The 21,683-nt window shown below is 46.8% G+C and overlaps 2 protein-coding genes across 2 annotated transcripts in view; one reads left to right on the forward strand and one right to left on the reverse strand.

Moving 5' to 3' along the window:
- MGAT4A (alpha-1,3-mannosyl-glycoprotein 4-beta-N-acetylglucosaminyltransferase A) overlaps positions 1-21,683 on the forward strand; it is a 504,464-nt gene that overhangs the window by 301,281 nt on the left and 181,500 nt on the right. The gene's annotated exons all lie outside the window — the stretch shown is intronic.
- CNGA3 (cyclic nucleotide gated channel subunit alpha 3) overlaps positions 9,746-21,683 on the reverse strand; it is a 42,977-nt gene continuing 31,039 nt past the window's right edge. The window contains exons 6-9 of the mRNA XM_067704214.1: positions 18,283-18,345; positions 16,859-16,966; positions 15,957-16,063; positions 9,746-12,751 (exon numbers count right to left, since the gene is read on the reverse strand). Coding sequence (XP_067560315.1) covers positions 11,361-12,751; positions 15,957-16,063; positions 16,859-16,966; positions 18,283-18,345 — 1,669 coding nt within the window. The 3' untranslated portion in view covers positions 9,746-11,360. The remainder of the gene's footprint in view (positions 12,752-15,956; positions 16,064-16,858; positions 16,967-18,282; positions 18,346-21,683) is intronic.

The following is a 21,683-nucleotide window of genomic DNA, read 5'->3' on the forward strand; positions in this document are numbered from 1 at the left end:
GGAATTCTTCTATAAAGAAGAACTTTCCTTCCTCAACTGTTTAGGCTGCTCTGAAATACAGTTTGTACAGGAAGATCAGGATAAGTGCTTGATTCTTTCCCCTCAACGGTTTTCAGAATGTCGAGTTGCAATGGTGACCAATAGATTACTTTTTAGTATACTTATCAACTCACAGATTAAAAATATATATATACATATATATGTACATATATTTGATTTAGTTCAAACCACTGTAGTTGCTTTTCTTTTCAATGCTCAAATCTCCCATCTTTGGCCACTGGAAGTTCATTCAGGCCGGCTCCCGTGTCCTACGGATGTAACCCCAATAAGTAGTCTTTGATAGCTCCCTTGCTTTCTGGCAAAACAAAATGTCCAGGTTCGTTTTGGTTTCTTAAATGTGAAAATGCATTTAAAGACTGCAGTCTGGGTTCTCTGGATACTCATACTACCGAATTGTCATTGTTTCTGAGCTTTTTCAGTGGACACTCCTTATGCCAATATCTTCCCAATCTTTTGATCTTCAGAAGCTTCTTGTGCTTTGGGAGATTACTCAGGAAGGGCTCATTGAAACAGTATTCTCTGAGTTGCTGCATGTTTCTGTTTATCTGTGGCCTTTATACTTCAAGGTCAGTTTGGCTGGATATAAAATTTGTGGCTCATATTTTCTTTCTTTAAATATATTAAATGTGCTACTGCATTGTCTTCTAGCATCAAGTGCTATTTTATAGAAGTCCCCCTTGTTTTTTCCCCCTTACAAGTGATTTTGTCTTTTTGCTTGAGTGCCTAAAATATTTTTTTCTTTTCCTTTAAAGAAAGATCCATAAGATTTGCAAGAATATGTCTCAATGCCAGCTTCTTGGGTCAGTTTGTCAGGATGCAGGATGCTTTTTCAATATACAGTTCAATCTGACTTATTTTAGGAAAGTTTTCTTAAATTATAAGTTATAGTGTCGGCTCTTTTCCAGAGTTTTGGTTTACTTCTCTGGAAATTTTTGCCAACATGTTAGATCTCTGTTGCTTGTCCTCTGTATCTATCGCTTTCAAATCTTTTCAATTTTTTCATTTACTTTTGAGTTTTAAAGTATTCCTCCTTTCCATCTTTGATATTTCTCTCATCATCTATTTTGTGTTTATTTGCTTCAGTGTTTCTTCTACTTCAGTCTTTATTTTGAAGTGATTTTTTTCTTTTATTTCCAATACTCTTCTGAGTTCTATGACCTCTCTTTTTGACTCTCCCTTTTCCTCAATCACTTCAATCCTGATTTTGCTTTACATTGTTCTTTAGAGTGTCCATCGTTTTCTTAATCTCTTTGGGCTGATTTTGAAATGTCAGGTCACAGTTTACATCTGTTTTGTGTGCATGTCTTTTTGGTGGATTTCATTATATAGAGAGACCTTATACTCTATCTTATTCTCTCTCTCTCTCTCTTTTAATAATGACTTTGCCTGGAATCTGGCTGTGATCCTTTTCTGTTGCTCATATTTTAAGTGAATTGAATGTGCTTTATACTTTTTTTGTACTTTAGAAAGGAGACAGGGAACATGATTTATCTTTTTCTACATGGTCAAATCTTTACATTTTGGCAAGTAGACAGAATAGGCAAAGAAATAACTATTAGAATCCTTAATAAAGGCATCTGTTTGTTTGCTGCCTCCTTTCAGTGGCCTTGAAGTAGAACCATGCGGCTCCCAGCAACAGATTCTTTATTCTTCCCAAAACAGAGTTCCTGGTACTGAGTGATCCTGAAACTCCACAGTGTGGTGGTCAAAGTCTACCAGTGATAACGTAGCTGAACTTTTGAAAGGAGCTTCTCACTTCATGAGCCATCCCATTACTTTGTGAGAAAACATGAGATAAAAACATATCATCCATAGGTATATTTGCCCAACAGAAATGAACGCATACATCCACCACAAGAACGTTCATAGCAACCTTACTCATTATGACCAAGAACAGAAACAGCCCCAAAGCCCGTCACTACCAGCATGGATAAATAAATCATGTTCTATTCACCCAATGAAATAGTGGACAGCAATGAGAATATGGACTACAGCTATATATAACATCATGGATGAATCTTGAAAACTTTATGTTTAACAAAAGGAGTCAGCTACAGAAAGCAAATACGATATGATTCTATAATATGAAGTTTGAGAACAGACAAAACTAATCTCTAGTGATAGAAGTCAAAATGGTTATCTTTCAGGGGGTTCTAGACTGGGAAGGGACACTAGGGGGTCTTTCCTGATGTTGTAACTGTTCTATGCCTGTGAGTTCATGTCCACATTTAACTATGTATCAAGCTCTACATCTACGATTTCCCCGCTTCACTGTGTGTATCTTATCTACATCAAAACCTTTGCTCTGGAACTTTGTGGTCTCAACCTCATTTAACTCCTTTTACCAAAATGAATTCTTTCCAAATAGATAAAGAATTCAGATATATGAAATGAAGCCATAAAATCCTAGAGGTGTACATGGGTGGATATTTCTATATCCTGAATGAAAAGGCTTAACTATGACATAAAGGCCAAAACGAATAAAAGATTGATAACTTCAACGACATAAAAATGTAGAAACTTTTGTGGGCAAAAACTAAGCAGAGGGGAAATTGTATCACATGTTGACAAAGGAATACCAATTCATTTTCCTAATACCGTCTCACAAATGAATAAGAAAGAGAAGAAAAACAGAAATATAGGAAGAGTTATAAACAGGGGTTTAAAAAGAATGCTAAATAACCAATTATTATATAAAAGATCCATTTATAGTTATAGTGAAATAAATCACATTAAAATAAGATAATTTCCCAGCTATCAGCTTGATAAAGAAGAAAAAAATGATAACACACAGTTACCCTTATAAACTGTAAAATGATGTAAACTTTTGGGGGGGCAACTTAATGGGCATCAAAAGCCTTTTTGGAGAATTTCTACACTTTGACTCACTAATTCCACTTCCGGGAATTTACCCTAAGGAGCTTCAATCCTTCAACTTTTCAGCACCTAATTATAGAACGCCTATTATTGCGCTTGGCCCTTTGCTGGGTAAACTGTGATAAGAAAAAAAAAAAAAAAAAGACCCGATCTTTGTCAGAATGGAATTTAGCGTAGGAGGTAATCAGATGAAACCTCAATAGAAAAATGAACAAAGAGAATAAAAAAATCATTCACAAAATAAGAAATGAATGGTGGAGATGTGTGATTAAAGACTGACCGCACTCACCACCGGCAAGACTGGGAGAATTTGCTCTTTCAGACAGGGGGTGGGCGTGTACACTGATAGAGCTGTTGCGGGGTGGGGGACTCAGGCAGGATGTATAAGAATGCTAAATGTGGAAGCCTCCTGAATAAGAATGGCATCGTTTCTTGGTTTCTGATGACAAGTCATGTGACTTACAGTGTTTGCCTTTTTACTTTCATTGTTTGGATCCTTGGAGCCCAATTTGATGTTCAACCTTTAACCATTTAAATCTTAGGGCCCAAAATTGCACAGGGACTTCTCTGGTGGCGCAGTGGTTAAGAATCCACCTGCCAGTGCAGGGGACACAGGATTGATTCCCTGGTCCAGGAAGATCCCACATGCCGCAGAGCAACTAAGCCCACGCACCACAACTGCTGAGCCTGCGCTCTAGAGCCTGCGAGCCACAACTACTGAAGCCTGCGCACCTAGAGCCTGTGCTCCACAACAAGAGAAGCCACTGCAATGAGAACCCTGCGCACTGCAACGATGAGGAGCCCCTGCTCACTGCAACTAGAGAAAGCCCGTGTACAACAACGAAGACTCGACATAGCCAAAAATAAATAAATAAATAAATAAATTTATTTTAAAAAACCACAAAAAACTGTCAAAGGAGCAAAAGACCAAAAAAGACTGAGGAGCCAACTGTTCCAGATGAAAGGAGGTCAAGGAGATGTGACAATAAATGCAATTTGGACCTGGATTAGATCCTGGACATGGAAAAAGGAGAGCTTCTTGGGACTCAATGAAATGTGAATACGGATCACGGATCAGATAAAAGTATTAAATCAGGAAGTAGTTAAACTTTCTGCTTTTGAAAACTGCACTGTGGTAAAAGAATGTTCTTGTTCTTTTTCTTATAGAATACATACTGAAGTCTTAGTGGGGATGAGGGTGAGGACAACTGAGCTACAGACTCATCCGATGACTGGCTCAAAGAAAAATTTTAAAATTCAGATAAATTTCTATCTTCTATGCTATGATTATCCTAGTAAATCATTAAGAGAATGTGAAATTCTCATTAGTCCAGGTTTTTGTTGGGCTGTATTTAACTTCATTTTTGTTTAGCAGGCATGCTATCCTGCTAGAAGAAAAATCGTGAATCCAAAATCGGCCACAAAATATATACTAATAAATGTTTATGCTCTGATCACAGATAATGCATATGGGTGAATTCAATGCCAACATTTGGTGCTTTTTTCTCTATCTCAATTGATTTGACACTGGGTGGGACATTTAACTTTTCTGAGTTTTAGTTTCCATGGCTGTAGAATGGGGATTCTACTCCTTGCCTTCAAGGGTTGAATATAAAAGAAATGCAGAGCACCTGATATGGTACCAGACACCAAGCAAGTGCCTTCCGCGCGTCAGGGAGTATTACGGCATGTGTCTCCAACTCTCTTCCTATTAGCTTAACTGATTAGAGCCTGGGTCTGGGAAATCCCAGTTCTATGCCGGCCCAAGGCAAATCAGTACTTTCTGGTCATAAGCCAGCCCCCATTCTTGGGTTCTAGGTCATCCATCAGCAAATGCAAGATCCTCCTGATGAGCCATCAGGGCCTGACCTAGCCTGGTATCTCACTTCCCATCACCGTTCACAAAAAGCCACTCAAAGCCATGACCACGGACACGTGGGCCCCATATATCAGGAAAGGTTAGTATAAAACCTTCGTTAGATATTTTTTAAAAACCAACAATCTCTGATGGAAACAACTCAGAAAGGTGGTCGCCTCTGAGAGTGGAATGGAGGTTGCCTGGGAAGGAGTGTGAGGAACTTTCTGGAGTGTTGTTAATGTTCTACATCTGGATAGGGGTATGTTGCAGGGTATACATTTATCAAAACTCAGAGGACATATGCTTAATATTAGTGTACTTCATAGTTCACACATGCATTTTGCCTCAATAGAAAAAAAATCTGTAAACACAGAACTCTAATGATATGCATGTTGAAGTATTTGGGAGGAATACCGATAGCTGCAATTTACTTTGAATTATATTTTAAAATTAGGTGCATTAATGGATGGATAGAAAAATGGATAGATGGATAGTGATAAAATAAATACAGTAAAATGTAAATGGTAGAATCTAGGTGGTGGGTATATGGTTGTTTAACTGCACAATTATTTCTGTTTTGCTGCATGTTTGAAATTTTTCAAAATACAATGTTGGAGGACGGGAGGAGGAATCAATGCCTAGAGCCCAGGACCTTGAAATGGACTGACATTTAAAATACCTGATTATTTTCAACACTGAATCCACAATTCTCATTGGGTTGGATAAAGAAAGCATGATTATAGCAATGAATAATCAGTTAGCTTTTTTCTATCTTCACCACTGGCTGGTCTAGTGAACCGTAAGATCCTGGACAAATCCAGATCAAAGATGAAGGACCAGTGTCCAAGTGCAGGTTCAAGGTCCAGGTCTAGGTTCATTACCAAAGTACAGGAGAACAGTTCAGCCACGAGCCCTGATGACTTCACGCAGGTCCAAAGTCCAAGTTCAGTATCCACGTCCAGATCTAAGGTCCAGGCCCATGTCTATAAACAAGGTCAGGTCTAGGTCCAAATCGGAGGTTAAACCAAAGGTCCACATTCAAGTTTATTTGTTTGTTTGTTTGTTTATTTATATATTTATTTACAGCTTCGTTGCTACACACGGGCCTTCTCTAGTTGTGGCAAGCAGGGGCTACTCTTTGTTGCAGTGCATGGGTTTCTCATTGCGGTGGCTTCTCTTGTTGCAGAGCACGGGCTGTAGGTGCGTGGGCTTCAGTAGTTGCAGCATGTGGGTTCAGTAGTTGTGGCACACATGGGCTTAGTTGCTCTGCGGCATGTGGGATCTTCCCAGACCAGGGATCGAACCCGTGTCCCCTGCACTGGCAGGCGGATTCTTAACCACTGCTCCACCAGGGAAGTTCCCACATTCAAGTTTAGAAGTCCAGTTCCAAATTCTAGGTTCTAGGTCCAAATTATAATAATGTCAAGCACATGTTTCATTTCAAATTCATGTCCAAGCTCCAGGTTCAATGTTCAAGGGCAGATCAAGTTTCAGTATGAAGTTCCAGGATGAAGGTCATATCTAGGTCCAGGACTGAGGTCTAGGGTCCAGGTTTGAGGACCATGTATCAAGGTTCAGATCTATAGCTAAAGATCAGATTTAAGGCCAGATTCAAGGTTCAGGACTAATCCAAGTACATGGCTGAGGTCTGCTGTCTGGTTTTCAGGTCCAAGTCCAAAGACAAGGTCAGTAGCCAAGGCCTTTGACCAGGTTGAGATCTGAGGTATAGTCCAAAGATCAGGTCCAAGGTCTAGGGCTAGGTCTGAGTTCCAGGTTCAAAGTTCAGGTGCAAGGTCAAAAGTCTACTTCCAATGTCCAAATCCAGGATTTGGTTCAAGGCCCATGACTATTTTTGAGGTTCAAGTTATATCCAGGCTCACATCCAAGGTTGAGGTACAAAGTGCAGGTCAGATTTGAGAGGATGAGGGGAGAATGACCAAAAAGGCAGAGTAGAAAGACCCTGAGCTCACCTCCTCTCACGAGCACAACAAAATCACAACTATTTGCAGAACAACCATCAATAAAAAAGACCAGAACCTATCAGAAAAGATCTTCTACAGCTAAAGACATAAAGAAGGAACCATGTCAACACAGGTAGGAGGGGCAGACTTGTGATATAATCAAGTCCCATACCCCTGGGTGGGCAACCCACAAACTGGAGAATAATTATATTGTAGAGATTCTCCCACAGGAGTGAGAGTTCTGAGCCCCATTTCAGGCTCCCCAGCCTGGGGGTCCTGTACCAGGAAGATGAGCCCCCAGAAGATTTGGCTTTGAAGACCATCAGGGCTTAATTTCAGGAGTCTTTGGGAAGACTGGGGGATACAGACTTCACTCATAAAGGGTACACACAAAATCTCACGCTCACGGGAACCCAGAGCAAAAGCAGTAATGTGATAGGAACCTGGGCCAGACCTAGCTGCTGGTCTTGGAGAGTGCCCCAGAGAGGCTGGAGGGGGTGGCTGCAGCTCACCTGGGGGACATAGACACTGGTGGCAGCAATATTGGCGAACATTCTAGTGCAGGAACAAGGCTCCTTGGGGCTTCCACCTTGGCTCATTAGGCCAAAGACCGGGCCCCGCCCAACAGCCTACAGGCACCAGTGCTGGGAAGCCTCAGGCCAAACAACTAACTAGGCAGGGACACAGCCCCACCCATTAGCAGACAGGCTGCCTGAAGAGTTCCTGAGCGCACAGCCACCTCTAGATAGGACCCTGTCCACCAGAGGGCCAAGACCCAGCTCCACCCAGCGGTGGAAGCCTGCACCAGCTTCTAGACCAGCCTCACCCACCAGGGGGCAGACACCAGACAGAAGAAAACCACAATCCAGGTGCCGAAAGCCACTCGCTTTTCTTCTCTGCCGAGGAGGCTGCACAGTTGGGAAGCCCAGGGGTGCTCCTTCTGTTCTTTCAGGCTCCCGGGCTTGTACCAGTGCACTCTGCGAACCAGCTGTGCCCCCGCGGTGCAAGGGAGCGCCCACCCTGGGGGCCTGGCAATTGCTTGGCACTTAAAAAAACTTTCTGGAGGGCTCCGGGAGCATTGTAGGGGTTCGGAAGTGGGTCTCGGAGGCTCCCCCAACCTTGACTGCATTTGTGTGCAGCTGAGTGCGAGGCCAGTGTCCAGTGAGGGACAGGGGTTGCTCGTGTGTGATGTCAGAAGAGAGGCTGGACCGAGGGTGCAAAGTGGGAGGGAGAGGAGGAGCCTGTTTAGGACCAAGATCACAGGATGTTTCCGGCTTTAAATTGAAAGGAGAGGGGTGCCCCCCAACCCTTGTAATGACTGTGGGCTGCAAGGGTGTTCTTAGATTCTGGTATTTAGGTTATTTTCTTTTTTGTATTAAAATAACGCTGCAATAAACATTTGTACATGTCTCTGGGTACACATGTGTGAAAGCTTACCTGTGTATGGGAGCCAGAAGTGTGGTTGCTATGTTACAGGAATAAGTCTTCAACTTTACTCAACAAAAGCACTCCCTGCACTTCAGATAAGCATTTTTCTTCTCCATTTTATTCATTCAGGGTTCGCATTTCACCTCTCCTTCCTCAGGGTATTATTACCAATGGCCCCAGACCCAGAGAAGGAACCTGCCTTGGCTTCCTTCTATTTGATAGAACCCTGGCAGAAGGGTCTGAGAGGGACCAGAGTGTGCTTGATAAAGTTACAGCAGGTCTCTGGTCCTGCTTAATTTTGGGAGTTGGTAGCATCAGATGTCCGAGGGCCAGTGTTTCAGGGGGGATGGAGCAGTCTTCTCTCTTACTGAATCAGTTGAGTTACACGTTTTTTCAGATGCTCCTTATACTGTTACTGCCAAGATATCCTTTGCCCAGCTCCGTGTGGTTCCTTGAGGCCTGGAAGCTTTGGGACTCTCCAAGCTTGAGGCATTGGACTCTTTACCAGGCTGGTTTCCCCAGAGCCAAAAAGCTCCAGCCCGCTCATCTGAGGTCCTGCCACCTCTCACCTCCCCAGGGTTCTGCCAGGGATCCTGCATCAGTCCATACCTTGAGGGGTGCCCACCAACATTTTCTTTCTTTTTTGTTTCAGAGACTCTCTCTCTTGAGACAGACAGACAGACACACACACACCCACACACAGACCTCAATGAGCTTAGATTCCCACAAAAGGCACAAAGAGAAGCTATCTCCCAGCATGGATCCCCATGGCTGAACCCAGTACAGAGGGAAGAACGGCCTTCAGGGGCAGCACGATGGCTGGGCGACCACAAACCCTGTCTCAGGTTCCAAGACAGTGAACGGCAGTCCTGAAAACAACCCGAGACCCAACCTCCCAACAATCTTGGAACAATCTTTTCATCTTAACTAGATGAAACTGTATTCATTTATTTCTCTAGGATGATAACGTGATTTTTGTGCACCTAAGAAGTTGAACGGGCCATCCCCATTATACTGTGTTATTTTAAAGTTTATTCACAACAACTCTGTGAGGTAGGCAATATGGTTCCCATTTTTCAGGTGGGGAAAGCGAGGCCTAGTGAGGCAAAATAACCTGCCCAAGGCGCAGGGCTGTGACTTGAACGACAGCAGTCCTGATTCCCCAAGGCCCATATTCTAACTTGCCACCCAAACTCCTTAGGCATAAGCACAGGACAAAGCTGGGGAAACGCTTACCTAGCTTCCTGTCCATCCATGCCTTCCTGAACTGCCTGACCAACCCCCCATGGTGACCCGGGACAAGTGATGCCAGGAATCTTAGCATCCTGCTTGGGATACACTTCTTATATATCTGAATTCTTTGAATCACTCACTCTGACAAACGCTGCCGCTTCGGTTGCATTTTCTTACCTGCTTTTGTACTTATCCCCTTCACATCGAGCACGTGCTGTCCCTGTTCACCAGCGCCCGTTCTTTTGGGGAAGCCGGGCTCATTGCCCTAGAAACATACCCCAGGACTGAATCTTCCCTTATAACAAACTATGAAGCAGGAGTCATCCAGTATTTTTAAAATCCAGGTCTCTATTTTTCCTGTGCAAACATGAATGTAGGCAAAATTAATAGTCAAAAGGCTTTTTAAAATATATGCATTTTGATAACACGTTGCTAGTTACATTTTGCTGTTGATATGAGCTTGGATCGCACTTTCCTTTAATAGGCCTTTGAAATTCCTTTTAGAAAGTTAAAATGGTGAAATGGTCCATAGTAAAAACCAGAAGAGACCCATGTAAATCCAAAATACATACCTGAAAAGGCAGCACCTTTTGGATGAACTACATTAGGGCCGAGTTATGTAGAATATGGATTATATAAGAGTGGACCACAGAGACTTCAAAGCAAATGGAGCATCTTGTCTGAGAACAAGAGAGAACAGGAAGAAAGAAGAGGAGAAGGAAGAGAAGAGAAAGAAGGAAGAAGAAGGGGACACAGAGACAGAGAGATTGACGGAAAAGAGCATCAGGAAAACCTACATATACGGCTTCTCTGCATCAGGAGAGTGACTCGTCTTTGGGTAATTTACAATGTGTATTAAGCAAAGGATGGACCATTAAGGTAATAATTCACAAACATAGAACCCAAATCTAGAGATACCTTATATAAAATGTTAATGCAATACTATTTACTGGATTAGACAAAAAGAGCTAGGTTCTACACTCTGCACATTTTCAGCTAAGAGCTTTGCCTCAGGATGTAATTCCAAGGGACGGGACAGCAAGGCTTCCTCTTCAGGGGTCAAGGAGCAGTTTGCAAAGACATGACCTAAGGGTCGCATCTCCTAAAAGTCCTAGTGGTCAGCTTGTTTGGCTTAGGACCCCATTCCAACCTCCAACCTGGGAGCCTTTCCCCTCCACATAACTCTCCCCACCAAGTCAGAACAGGCTGCCCCAGAACCCTGACTCAGGTACCAAGAGAGAGGTTGTGTTTGAACCCCTCTGGCGGGTTAGCAGATGTCTCTTTCCCTAACGGAGATGCTCTTTTCTATGAAACAGATTCTGGTTTCACAGCAGCTGGACAGCAGGGAGCCTGGATTTGCTTCTCAGACTCGAAGTGACCTCAGCTGGGGAGAGCTGGCTTTATCCCTTGTGCTTGTTGCAGCACCAATGGCCAGGGTTTCTAGGATCCCAAAGAGCACACGAGGATATACCAGAGTCAGAAACAAGCCCCAGACTGTCTCATGTATTGAATTTGAGTTACCACATGTACTTCAGATTCTGTTACATCTCCCTCAGCAGAAGGGGGTGAAGTGAGGGGCAGGAGCGGGTGGGTGACTAAATCATCTTCCACTTATAAAAAAAAAAAAATGAAGTTCAAAAGTCTAAAAACTCCCCGTGGATAAATATTAAAAGAGTTTTGTGCTCACACTTTCATCCTCTTGAGCAGGGGACACCTCACACTTTACAAAGCCCTGCTGCACGCAGTGCTTCTTGTGGAGCTCACAGCAACCTGCCACTTAACGGGGGCAGATGTAAAGAGTCCCATTTTCTAGATGAGGACACTGAGGCCATGCAGCTCGCAAAGGGTAAGGAAAGCTGGAATTCAACCCCGGCCAAGTCCCGCGCCGTGCAGCATCACACTGACAGCTGGCTCTGGGAAGCGGGAGACAGACCTCTGCGTCTTCACCGTTGTTTGGCCTCTGTTTGTGGAGCATCCCCGTCAGGCGGGAGGCCGAGCTTCACCTGGTTTTCCAGTTGGCTGAGCCGCTGTTTCACTCTCATCTGGGCGGCACTGTACTCAGCCAACAGCTGTGCAAACCTGGTCTGCAGGGTGTCCAGGGAGGACTCCAGATGCTCCACTTTCTCCTCGATGCCCTGGGGGTCCGCCCCGGCCTTGGCCAGCTCCTCGTCGATCAGGTTGTCCTTCATCAGGATCTGCCGCCCCTTCTCCTCCAGCGCCTTCTTGGCCTCAGGGTACTCAGTGAGCGCCTCCATCAGATCGTCCCTGGAGAGGCAGAACAGGTCCGAGTAACCGAGGCTCCTGATGTTGGCCGTCCTGCGGTTCCCCGACTTGCTCCCCTTGATGTTCAAGATGCTGATCTCGCCAAAGTAACTCCCATCGCTGAGGACCACGAACTGGGTGACCCCATCCTCAGCCACCACAGCCAGCTTGCCCTCCTTGATGATGTACATCTCCCTCCCTATGTCCCCCTTCTTGCAGATATAATCCCCGGGGCTGAACACCGCAGGCCGCAGCTTCAGCACCAGCTCCACCAGCAGCCCTGCCTCGCAGTCCTGGAAGATGCGGACCTTCCTCAGGGTGTCCAGGTGCACGCTGATGGCGATCTCGGCCCTCAGCTTGTCGGGGAGGCACTTGAGCACCTCCCTCTCATCCACCGTCTTCTTGTTGGCCCACAGGTAGTCGAACCACCGGATCACCCGTGTCTCCAAGTCCTTGGTCACCTTGCGGAATTGCATGTACTGCTTGACGGAGTCACTCTTGGCCTGGAACTCAGCCTGCGAAGCGTTCATGTGCGAGATCATGGAGCCCACGTTGCCCACAATGGTGGCAAAAATCAGGACACCCACCAGGAAGTCGAGGACCACAAAAAGATACTCCTCATCTTTCACGGGGGGTGGGGTCTCGCCGATGGTGGTCAGGGTCAAGGTAGACCAGTAGAGACTGTAAATGTACTTCCTGGAGAGGCGCCCATACTCTGGGTTGGAGATGTTTGGGTAGACCCAGGAGTCGGTCCCGAAACCAATGAACTTGGAAATGGCAAAGTAGAGGCAGGCGTTCCAGTGGATGATGATGAGGATGTACAAGACCAAGTTCCCAATCCTGAACATGTTGGGGTAGTTGGTCCTCGTCTCCGTGCGGTCAAAGAATTCAAAGAGCCGGGCCAACTTTAGTAGGCGGTTGAACCTCAGTTCTGGGTAGTTCATGCCCAGCTTAAAATAAGCCAGGTCCGTGGGGACCAGGGACAACATGTCCAGCTTGAAGTGCAAGGTCTTTGTGTAGTGCTTCCACAGCCGGTTGGCATCCGTGACCAACAAGCCTTGCTCCAGGAAGCCTGATGAAGAAGACAGATCACGTGGGCATCAAAGAGGCCTTTTTATGACCATGGCCCGCAGAAAGGTATCTCACCTCAAGACCACACAAAACCTGGTTATACATATATAAAAGAAACAACTTCCACAAACCACACATACCATTACTACAGGAAATGCACTCTGGTATTTTCTATTCAACGATCTAATCTATTTTATTCAATTAAAAACATAGATCAGTTAGGTAAATTTGAATGTGGATTGGGTATTTGATGGTAGTAAGGAATGCTTATTAAATTTTCAGAGATAAATGAAAGTTATACTTAAAAAATGGGACCCTAATTAAGGTTAAATGCTAACGTGGTTACTGTCTGAGATTTGCCTTAAAAAACTCCATACAAGACCAGGGAGTGGGAGGATAAATGAAAAAAGATGAGCAAAATGTTGATAACATTTGGAGCTGGGTAAGGGTATGTTGGGATTCATAACACTACTGTCTCAGTTTTGTATATGTTTGAAAATATTAACAATAAAAAATTTGAGGGCTTCCCTGGTGGTGCAGTTGTTAAGAATCTGCCTGTCAATGCAAGGGACATGAGTTCGAGCCCTGGTCCGGGAAGATCCCACGTGCCACGGAGCAACTAAGCCCGTGCACCACAACTACTGAGCCTGCGCCACGACTACTGAGCCTGCGCTCTAGAGCCTGTGAGCCACAACTACTGAAGCCTGCACGCCTAGAGCCCGCAACGTGAGAAGCCACCGCAGTGAGAAGCCCATGCACCGCAACAAAGAGTAGCCCCCACTCGATGCAACTAGACAAAGCCTGCGCGTAGCAATGAAGACTGAACGCAGCCAAAAATAAATAAATTTATGAAAAAAAATTGAAAACACTGGTCATGGCCTAGCAAACTGACTTTACAAATCACTGATGGCATATGACCCGTCTTTTTATTTTTTATTTATTTATATTTATTTATTTTTTAAACTCTATTTATTTATGGCTGCATTGGGTTTTTGCTGCGGTGCGTGGGCTTCTCATTGCGGTGGCTTCTCTTGTTGTGGAGCACGGGCTCTAGGCGCACAGACTTCAGTAGTTGCAGCACGCAGGCTCAGTAGTTGTGGCTCACAGGCTCTGGAGCGCAGGCTCAGTCGTTGTGGCGCATGGGCTTAGTTGCTCTGCGGCATGTGTGATCTTCCCAGACCAGGGCTCGAACCCGTGTCCCCTGCATTCGCAGGCGGATTCTTAACCACTGAGCCACCAGGGACGTCCTGCAACCTATCTTTTTAAAACCTTGCCCAGGAGCACAGTGGTTTTCCTTTCTGGTTGCACATTACTGTCACCCAAGGGGCTCTGAAAACACATGAAGCCTGGGACCCACCCTGGTCTGGAGATGGGCTGGACCTTGGTAGTCGTGAAGCGTTATTACTGGTGAAATCCACCAAATAGGCCATGACCTGCCGTCTCCCTTCGTCCCTCTCTCCCTTCCTTTCTCTCCCTCCCTCTTTCTTCCTTTCTTTCTTTCATTTTCAAACATGCAAAAGAGTGCAGAGACTAATGTAACAAATGCTTCTTAGATCTGGGTGAGCAACAGCAACACACCAAGGGCTCTGTAAGTCACAGAGCTGGACCTGTCCCCAGAGTTTGGTCCCATAGGTCTGGGGCATCTCTAACAACTTTCAGGTGATGCTGCTGGTCCAGGGCCACACTTCGAGGGCTAGACCGAGGTAGGACTGCCCCCTCTGTGAAAAGCAAACATCAAGTTTGTCATCACATGTTAGGGACACCTGGCTTCACAGCTCCCCATCCCCTATTTGTTTGGTTACACTCGTGTTTATTGAGTGCCTAGATCATTACATTGCACTCGTGTGCCTTGGGACTCCTCAACACCTCCTTAATAATCTTGTCTCAATTCTGACTATTTTTTCTCCTGGAGTATGATCCATGGCCTCTTGGTGTCTGTGCCTACCTGTCCCCCTCTCTCTCCCAGCCTTCTGCTGAATCTTAGATTGCCAAGGACAATACCAAGCACAAAAAGGGGTGGGGTCAATGTCTGGGTGAGGGCTGCCTGTCCCACCGAAGCCTGATTGATGCAGGGAGTCCCCCCAACCAGTCAGCCACCCACGGGGCTCTTGCATCTCCATAGGCTCGTGTAACCATGGAGTGGCAGGCCACCAGGACTGGCCAAGTCACCCAGGCAAGCCTCAAGCTGTGTTCTTGAGATCTTCTAAGTTATGATGCAGGGCACTAATTCTGGAGCAGGGGGGCCACCCATCTGGCCTGCTGGGTGGTGACTGTGGCCTTTAGGCTGGCCACTCAGCATCTCTGGGCCCCAGTTTCTAAAGCAGTAAGATGGAGATAACCATGTCTACACTTCTCGTCTTCTGCAGCAGTTCTCATGAGAAAACAAGACGTGCTTGGAATGCTTTGTACACCATGAAGCCACCCTGAGGTTTTGCTGTGATCCAGTGGTTTTTGCATCCACAACCATGGCACAGTTTTTAGTTTAAAACTCTTGGAAATGACAAGCAGGGCCTCCGCCAGCATATGTGATGTCTTTGTGAAAATAAGAAAAAGGAGGCCCAAGGAGGCCCAGCTTGGAGACTGAGGCATGGGTGGGGCTTTAGCCCCCACTCACAACTAGAGGTGATCTTGTTACCGACTGGGGTCCTCGGACTCTTTAATCAACAGAAATTGATAAGAGTCCAGATGAGGAATTCAGGCCTTTATTGGGACTCATGCTGCAGCACAAGGGAGCGAAAACAATAGCAGGTGGCCTTGCTTGCTCCCTGAGGGGTGGGAGCGAGCTTGTCCCTTAAAGGATATGGGGGTGGGTTGGTGGGTTGGGCTGGAGGGGGGGCTTAGGTGGTCTGCACATACATGTAGTTATGTTTAGTCCTTTACAGATTCTTTGTGTCCTGTTGCTAGAGGAGATGTTTGTCTAGCGGCAAGTGCAAGCACTCTGGTAGAGGGTCCCAGGTCCCAGCCTGTCTTAATCGAAGGAAGTCATATCCCTCTAGGCCCTGTTTTAGATTTTAGTTCTGAAACTAATATACTTTTAGTATATTACACCTCATCTAAAAGCCATGGGGTAACATGCCCTGGCTCCTCTGACTGTCCAAGAAGAGGAACTCCAAGGGCTACCATTCTGGATCTCCCTGAACCTGCCCTGTGGCCCCCAGGTGGCCCCCGAACCATGCTGTGGGGTCTGCGGCCCTGGGCCCACTCACCTGTCCGGGCTCGGACTAGCACATCGAAGCCATAGAGGAAGTCGGCTGAGTAGTCCAGGACCAGCCAAAGCATCAGGTGCTCAGACTGAAGCTCATCAAAACAGGCCCTAAACAAGTGTGAGAAGCGGCAGGTGTGTAGCGGGGAGGGACCAAGGCGGGCAGCAGCTCTGTGCTACAAACCTGGGGGGTCAGCTCATCCCGCTAACAGCCCAGCCCACAGGGTTGCACCCCAGCATCAGCATCCCAGCCCCGATGAGGGGACCCAGGCTCTCAGAAGCTTTTCTGTCTCAAGGTCACCGAGCTCCTAAGAAGAGCTGGGACTGACCCCAAAGAGTGGGCCCCGTTGCCTCGCAGCAGTAGCGACAAGACTGCTCCCCTCCCCTGGCCGGGGAGCAGTTTATCCAGGCCTCAGATGAAGGGGCTGAGAACTTGCCCTTTCTGGGGCCTTTAAATGCCAACAAAGATATAACAATTTCTGAGAGATTAACAACAGAACAAGCCACATCCGTCCCCACAAATCAGCAGTTTGGGAGCGCCCCGAGGCCCCGGCCGCCCTCACAAGAGCAGCAGCTCACCCTGCATCCCAACCGGCTCAGAAAACCCAAAGCCCACAGCCAACAGCCTGAAAATGTCGCCTAGCGCCTGCATCCCTGTCCTGCAGGTCAGCTCAGGAGTGACCCAGCCCCTCCCACTTCCCCTCAGAAGAGCAACGGCTCGCCCTTGCATCTTCCTCCTGCAACTCCATCAAGGAGGCTCCAAGGTGCCAGGACCATGGTTTCGATCTCAAAGCCAGGCCTCCACCAGTGCTTCAGGGAACCCAGGAGGAACTTAGGCACATGCAGCTGGATGGTGGCTGCCAGGGACTCAGAGCTCTGTGTTGAGGCCCCGTCCCACGCCCCTACCTGCAAACAAGCAGACACCAGTTGTAGAAGATGGGCACGGCGATGATGGTCAGCCAGTGATAGTACATGTTGTTGGAGGGGTCCACCACGGTGGTATCCTTCTTCTTTCTGGAAACACCGACACACAAGCAGCACAGTGTGCTGGAAGACCACAGCTTTGGAAAGGCTTAGAGACCCGGCCTAGCTTAGAGACCCCAGGGCAACTGCGGGCTTCAGCTAGAGATGGCTTCCCAGATAGGGTGCGGTCAGTCCCAGGGGGGTCACATGGGTGTCCCTGTATGGGTGCCCCCACCCAGGCTGGGAGCAGGGCAGACTCCGAAGGCCTTCTCTCCCAGCTCAGCGCCCCAGGAAGCCACCGGTGACTACAAAATGACAGTGATGACATTCCCGTGTCCTGGGGTATCATCCATAGCCTTCAGGGTGCTGAGGAGGAAACTGGAGCGGTGATGTTGGAACCACCTCGGGGAGCTCTGTGAAAATGCCAGCTCTCAGGCCCAGCCAGAGCCCTCCAGGACTGGGGTCTGGAAATGTGCACTTAATCACTGTCCTGGGTGGTTCTGAGACAGCTCCTCTCTGGACTGAACTTGGGAGCTTGGGAGCCCAGAGCTCTCCCTTGGGAATGTGCTCTTTCCACCTCACTAACTGCAATCGTGCAGATGTTCTAAAGACATTTCCTGCCTCTCCACCAAAAACCACCAACCTGGGAATCATCGAGGTATGTCAGCCAACACTGAATGGAAGAAATAGCTTAGGGTGCTTTCGGTGTTTATTTTCAGGATTTTCGGAGGATTGGAATTTATAAGCGGTACTGGAGATCTTTCTTTGGGTCCACGCGTCTCCTCCCCCACCCCATCTGCCCCCCATGCCCGCCTAGGCCTGCAGAGCTGCTCCCGCACCCCAGAGGAGACCCTGAGCTGCCTGTTTTCACCTCAACTCAGCAAGTCCGAGATCAGCAGCTGATTAACTGGGCTTTGGACGTTCCCAACATTCATTGCCACTGGGTTTGGATTAAAGTTTGTGAATATAGTGTTTTCTAGTACCCAGGAAAAGGGCTCCGCGTACTCCACTGTGTGGACGGCCACCTTGTGGGCAAACAGAATGCCCAAGGGGAGGGCACCGGAGCAGGCTCCCAGGGAAGCCCCGAACTGCTCACCTGAGGCTGGAGACAAACCTGCCTACCTACAAGCCCCCCTGTGGGCTCCCCGACCTTCCCTGCAGAACGAGACCCTCACGTGATCTCAGCAGGCCTGATCCCTGCCTGAGACCAACTCCTTTTCTGTAGCCCTAAGCAGCCCTCTCTCCAGGGCTGACCCTAAGGCCTGATTGCATCTCTCTCCTCCCCAGGGCCAGGGCCGGGTGGTGTGGAACCAGGCCTGCTGTGACATGGAACCCCCTCTTTGGGGGCAGTTTCTCCCAGTACTTACTCCTCCTTTTTTTGCTCTTCCTTTTGCTCTTCCTTTTTTTCTTTCTCCTTTTTCGCCTTGTCACTGGATGACACAGGGTGACATTTAGCAATCTTCATATACCAAGGTCATTACCACGGGGAGAGGGTAGGCCACAGTGACACGGGGGAGAGGGCGTGGTGCAGGAAACTAATCTTTCTAGCACACTGGGATGAAATGAGGTTGTTTGTTTCATGAATAATATCATTATTACTGAAGGGGGAGGGTACCACCTCCACTGAAGTATCCATTGTATACATTGAAATGTACACAACGGGTCAGTCTAATATTCTACAATTTCTGACCTATTTCCGTGAGTCCCTAGAAAGTCACAGCAGCTTGAGACTGGAAACTTTTGAGGTAATGGGAAGTAAACCCAAATCCACACCTTTACGGTGGAAAAGTCACTCAGGGTTTTGGGAGTCACATGGAACGCTCTTTGTTCTGAGGAAAGGGGGTGGCTTTTCCGTTGTTCTGGGGTCACATGAAAACCTGGCCCTTGATGGGAAAGCCAGGGGACAGAAAGGAAGCAAGACCCTTAGGCAGGCACAGGTGTGCTGTGCAGCAGCAAGTCTTCAAGTCGTCTGAGGCAAATGCAGCCACGCTCAGACGCTTCCAGACTTTGCTGGATGTGGCGTTGCAGGTGGGGCCTCGCCCTCCTGTCTGCATCGGCAGGAAGGGCCTGTAAGGGCAGATGTTTCCTCAACGCACAGCTTTGCTCTGCTTCCCCTTCTTTATTGCACGTCCTTCATGGGCTGGACACAGTTACAAGGGTTACCTATTAACGGTTACAGTAGTCCTGCAAGGCACGCATTATTACCCACTGAACAGCCGAAGAAACAAAGGTGGAGGGTAAAAGACCCTGCCTGCCTCAGGGCACCCCCGGAATCACCCGCAGGCCCTTCTGATTCCCCTGTTCCTGCCCCTGGAGGAAGGAAGGGCTGAGAAATAAGTGTCTGCTAATTAAACACTCGTTGAAAAGGACCAATGCACTTTACACAGCACTTCCCCAGGAAATAATCAAAGGTGTGTGCAAACATGCATACAGAAGAATCATCACCACCATTATTTCTAAGTCACAGCACAAACAATCTGATCATACACAGAGGAAATTCTTCATCAACCACAGAATTCTATGAGGCCACTTACGACGAGGTTGTGGAAGAAGGGGAAAATGTTCCTCAGATTTCGCTAAGTTAAAAAGTAGACTACAAAAGATTTTCTAATAATAGCTGTACTAGTTTTCTGTTGCTGCCAGAACAAATTACCACAGACTTAGTGGCTTAAAACAGCCCAAATGTATGATCTTGTAGGTCAGAGATCTGGTAGGGGTCTCATCGAAGTCAAGGTGTCGGCAGGGCCGTAACACTTTCCGAAGACGCTAGGGAAGAAACTGTTTCCTGCTCACTTGGATTGTTTGCAGAATTCAGTTCTTTGCAATTATAGGACCAATATCCTCATTTTCTTGCTGGCTGCAAGCTGAGGACATTCCCAGCTTTTAGGGGCTGCTGCATCCTTGGTTCGTGGCGCCCTTCCTCCATCTTCAAAGCCGGCAACAGCGGGTTGGGTCCTTCTCAAGATGCCATCTCTCTGGGAAAGGTTCTCCACTTTTAAGGATGCATGTGATTCGACTGGGTCCACCTTGATAAGCCAGGAGAATCTCCCCATCTCAAGGTCCTTAAACTTCATGACATCTGCAAACTCCCTTTCGCCATGTAAGGTAACATAGTCACAGGATGTGGGGATTAGCATATGGGCACCTCCGGGCTACCTACTACAGTCTTCACTGGCCCTCAAAGATTTCCTTGCATCCCATGTGCAAAATGACTTCACCCCCATTCCAAGATCCCCCAGCCTCATCCCATTAGAGCATCAACTCAGAGTCCAAAATTATCATCCAAGTCTCATCAGTTCAGAAGTCCCAAATCTCATCACCTAAATCAGGTGTGTGGGAACTCTGGGTGTGAATCATTTGAGACACGAGTCCTCCCTACCTGTGGAACTAAAGAAACGAATCACCTCCATAAACACAGGAGAAGGCACAGGACACCAGGTGTAGATATTCTAGTTCAGCAAGGGAGAAGAAGATGGGAGGACAAAAGGAGTCAGTGGTTCCAAGTGACTCGAAATCCAGCAGGGCCATGGGCCAGTATGTTTCAAGGCCTGAGAATAAACCTCTATAGCTCATGACTCCGCCCTCAATCATCCTTCCTTTTTCATGAAAGGTAGCACCTGCTTGTAGCTGAGTAGTTTTTTATCAGCCTGCTTTCTGCATCTAGAATTTAGAGGTCTAACAGTTCTCCCTCATTTTATACTGTTTCTATCCTTCAGCTCCAAGCTGGCAGCGTTTCTGCTGCCATAAAATCTTCTAGACCTTAATGGGTCATGTATACCGGAGGGATCCACTCCGCTAGACAGAGGCTCGTCCACAAATCTTTCTGAGAAATCTCTTCTCTATTTTTGGCTTCTGGTGAGATGAGCCGTGGTTCACACCCTCGGTCTCTTCAGAGGGTCTTTTATGTGACTGAAGACTCAGAGCTTTTGATCTTCGAGTTATCAGCAAGAGTTCAGCCGCATCCTCTGCTTTTGCCTGAAGGCATGCTTTCCTGACAGTGACTTTTTAAAACTTATTCTCTTTTGCCATCTGAGCAGGCTGAGAACTTCCCAAGTCATCAAGTCTTATTTCCTTTTCATTTATCAGTTCTTCCCTCAATTTCTTTCTTAAGTTTTACCATCAACAGCAAGAATAAACCAGGCTGCACCCTCGGTACCTTAGCTTAGAAATGTCCTCAGCTAAATATTCAAGCTCACTGCATACGAATTCTGCTTCCCCCATACTTGTGGGACATAATCCCGCTCAGCTTTTTGCCACTAAACATGAATCCTCTTTCCTTCAGGTTCTAAAAACCTGCTCCTCACGTCCTTATGAGCCCTCACCAGCAGCGCCCCTAAAGTCCAGGTTTCTACTAATAGTCTGTTTCGACCATTTAGGTATTAAGTATGTAGGCAGCTTAGGTTTTTCTCTGTAATGCTCCCCATTTTTCCTTCTGAACCCTCACTGCTATAGTTTTTTTTCTGATGATTGTTCCCCACTTCTTTATATCTTTATTGGAGTAGAATTGCTTTACAATGGTGTGTTAGTTTCTGCTGTACAACAAAGTGAATCAGCTATATATATATACATATATCCCCATATCCCCTCCCTCCCACCCTTCCTATTCCACCCCTCTAGGTCGCCACAAAGCATCGAGCTGATCTCCCTGGGCTACTGGTAGAGTCTTTAACATTCATATGTCTTTTAACAACCTGTTCAAAGCAATCTAGGCTTTTTTAACAAAAGCATGCTCCTTAAAATTCTTCTAGATCCTGCCTAGGGTCAATTC

Source organism: Pseudorca crassidens, chromosome 14, assembly GCF_039906515.1.
Source record: "Pseudorca crassidens isolate mPseCra1 chromosome 14, mPseCra1.hap1, whole genome shotgun sequence".
NCBI classification, from domain to species: Eukaryota; Metazoa; Chordata; class Mammalia; order Artiodactyla; family Delphinidae; genus Pseudorca; species Pseudorca crassidens.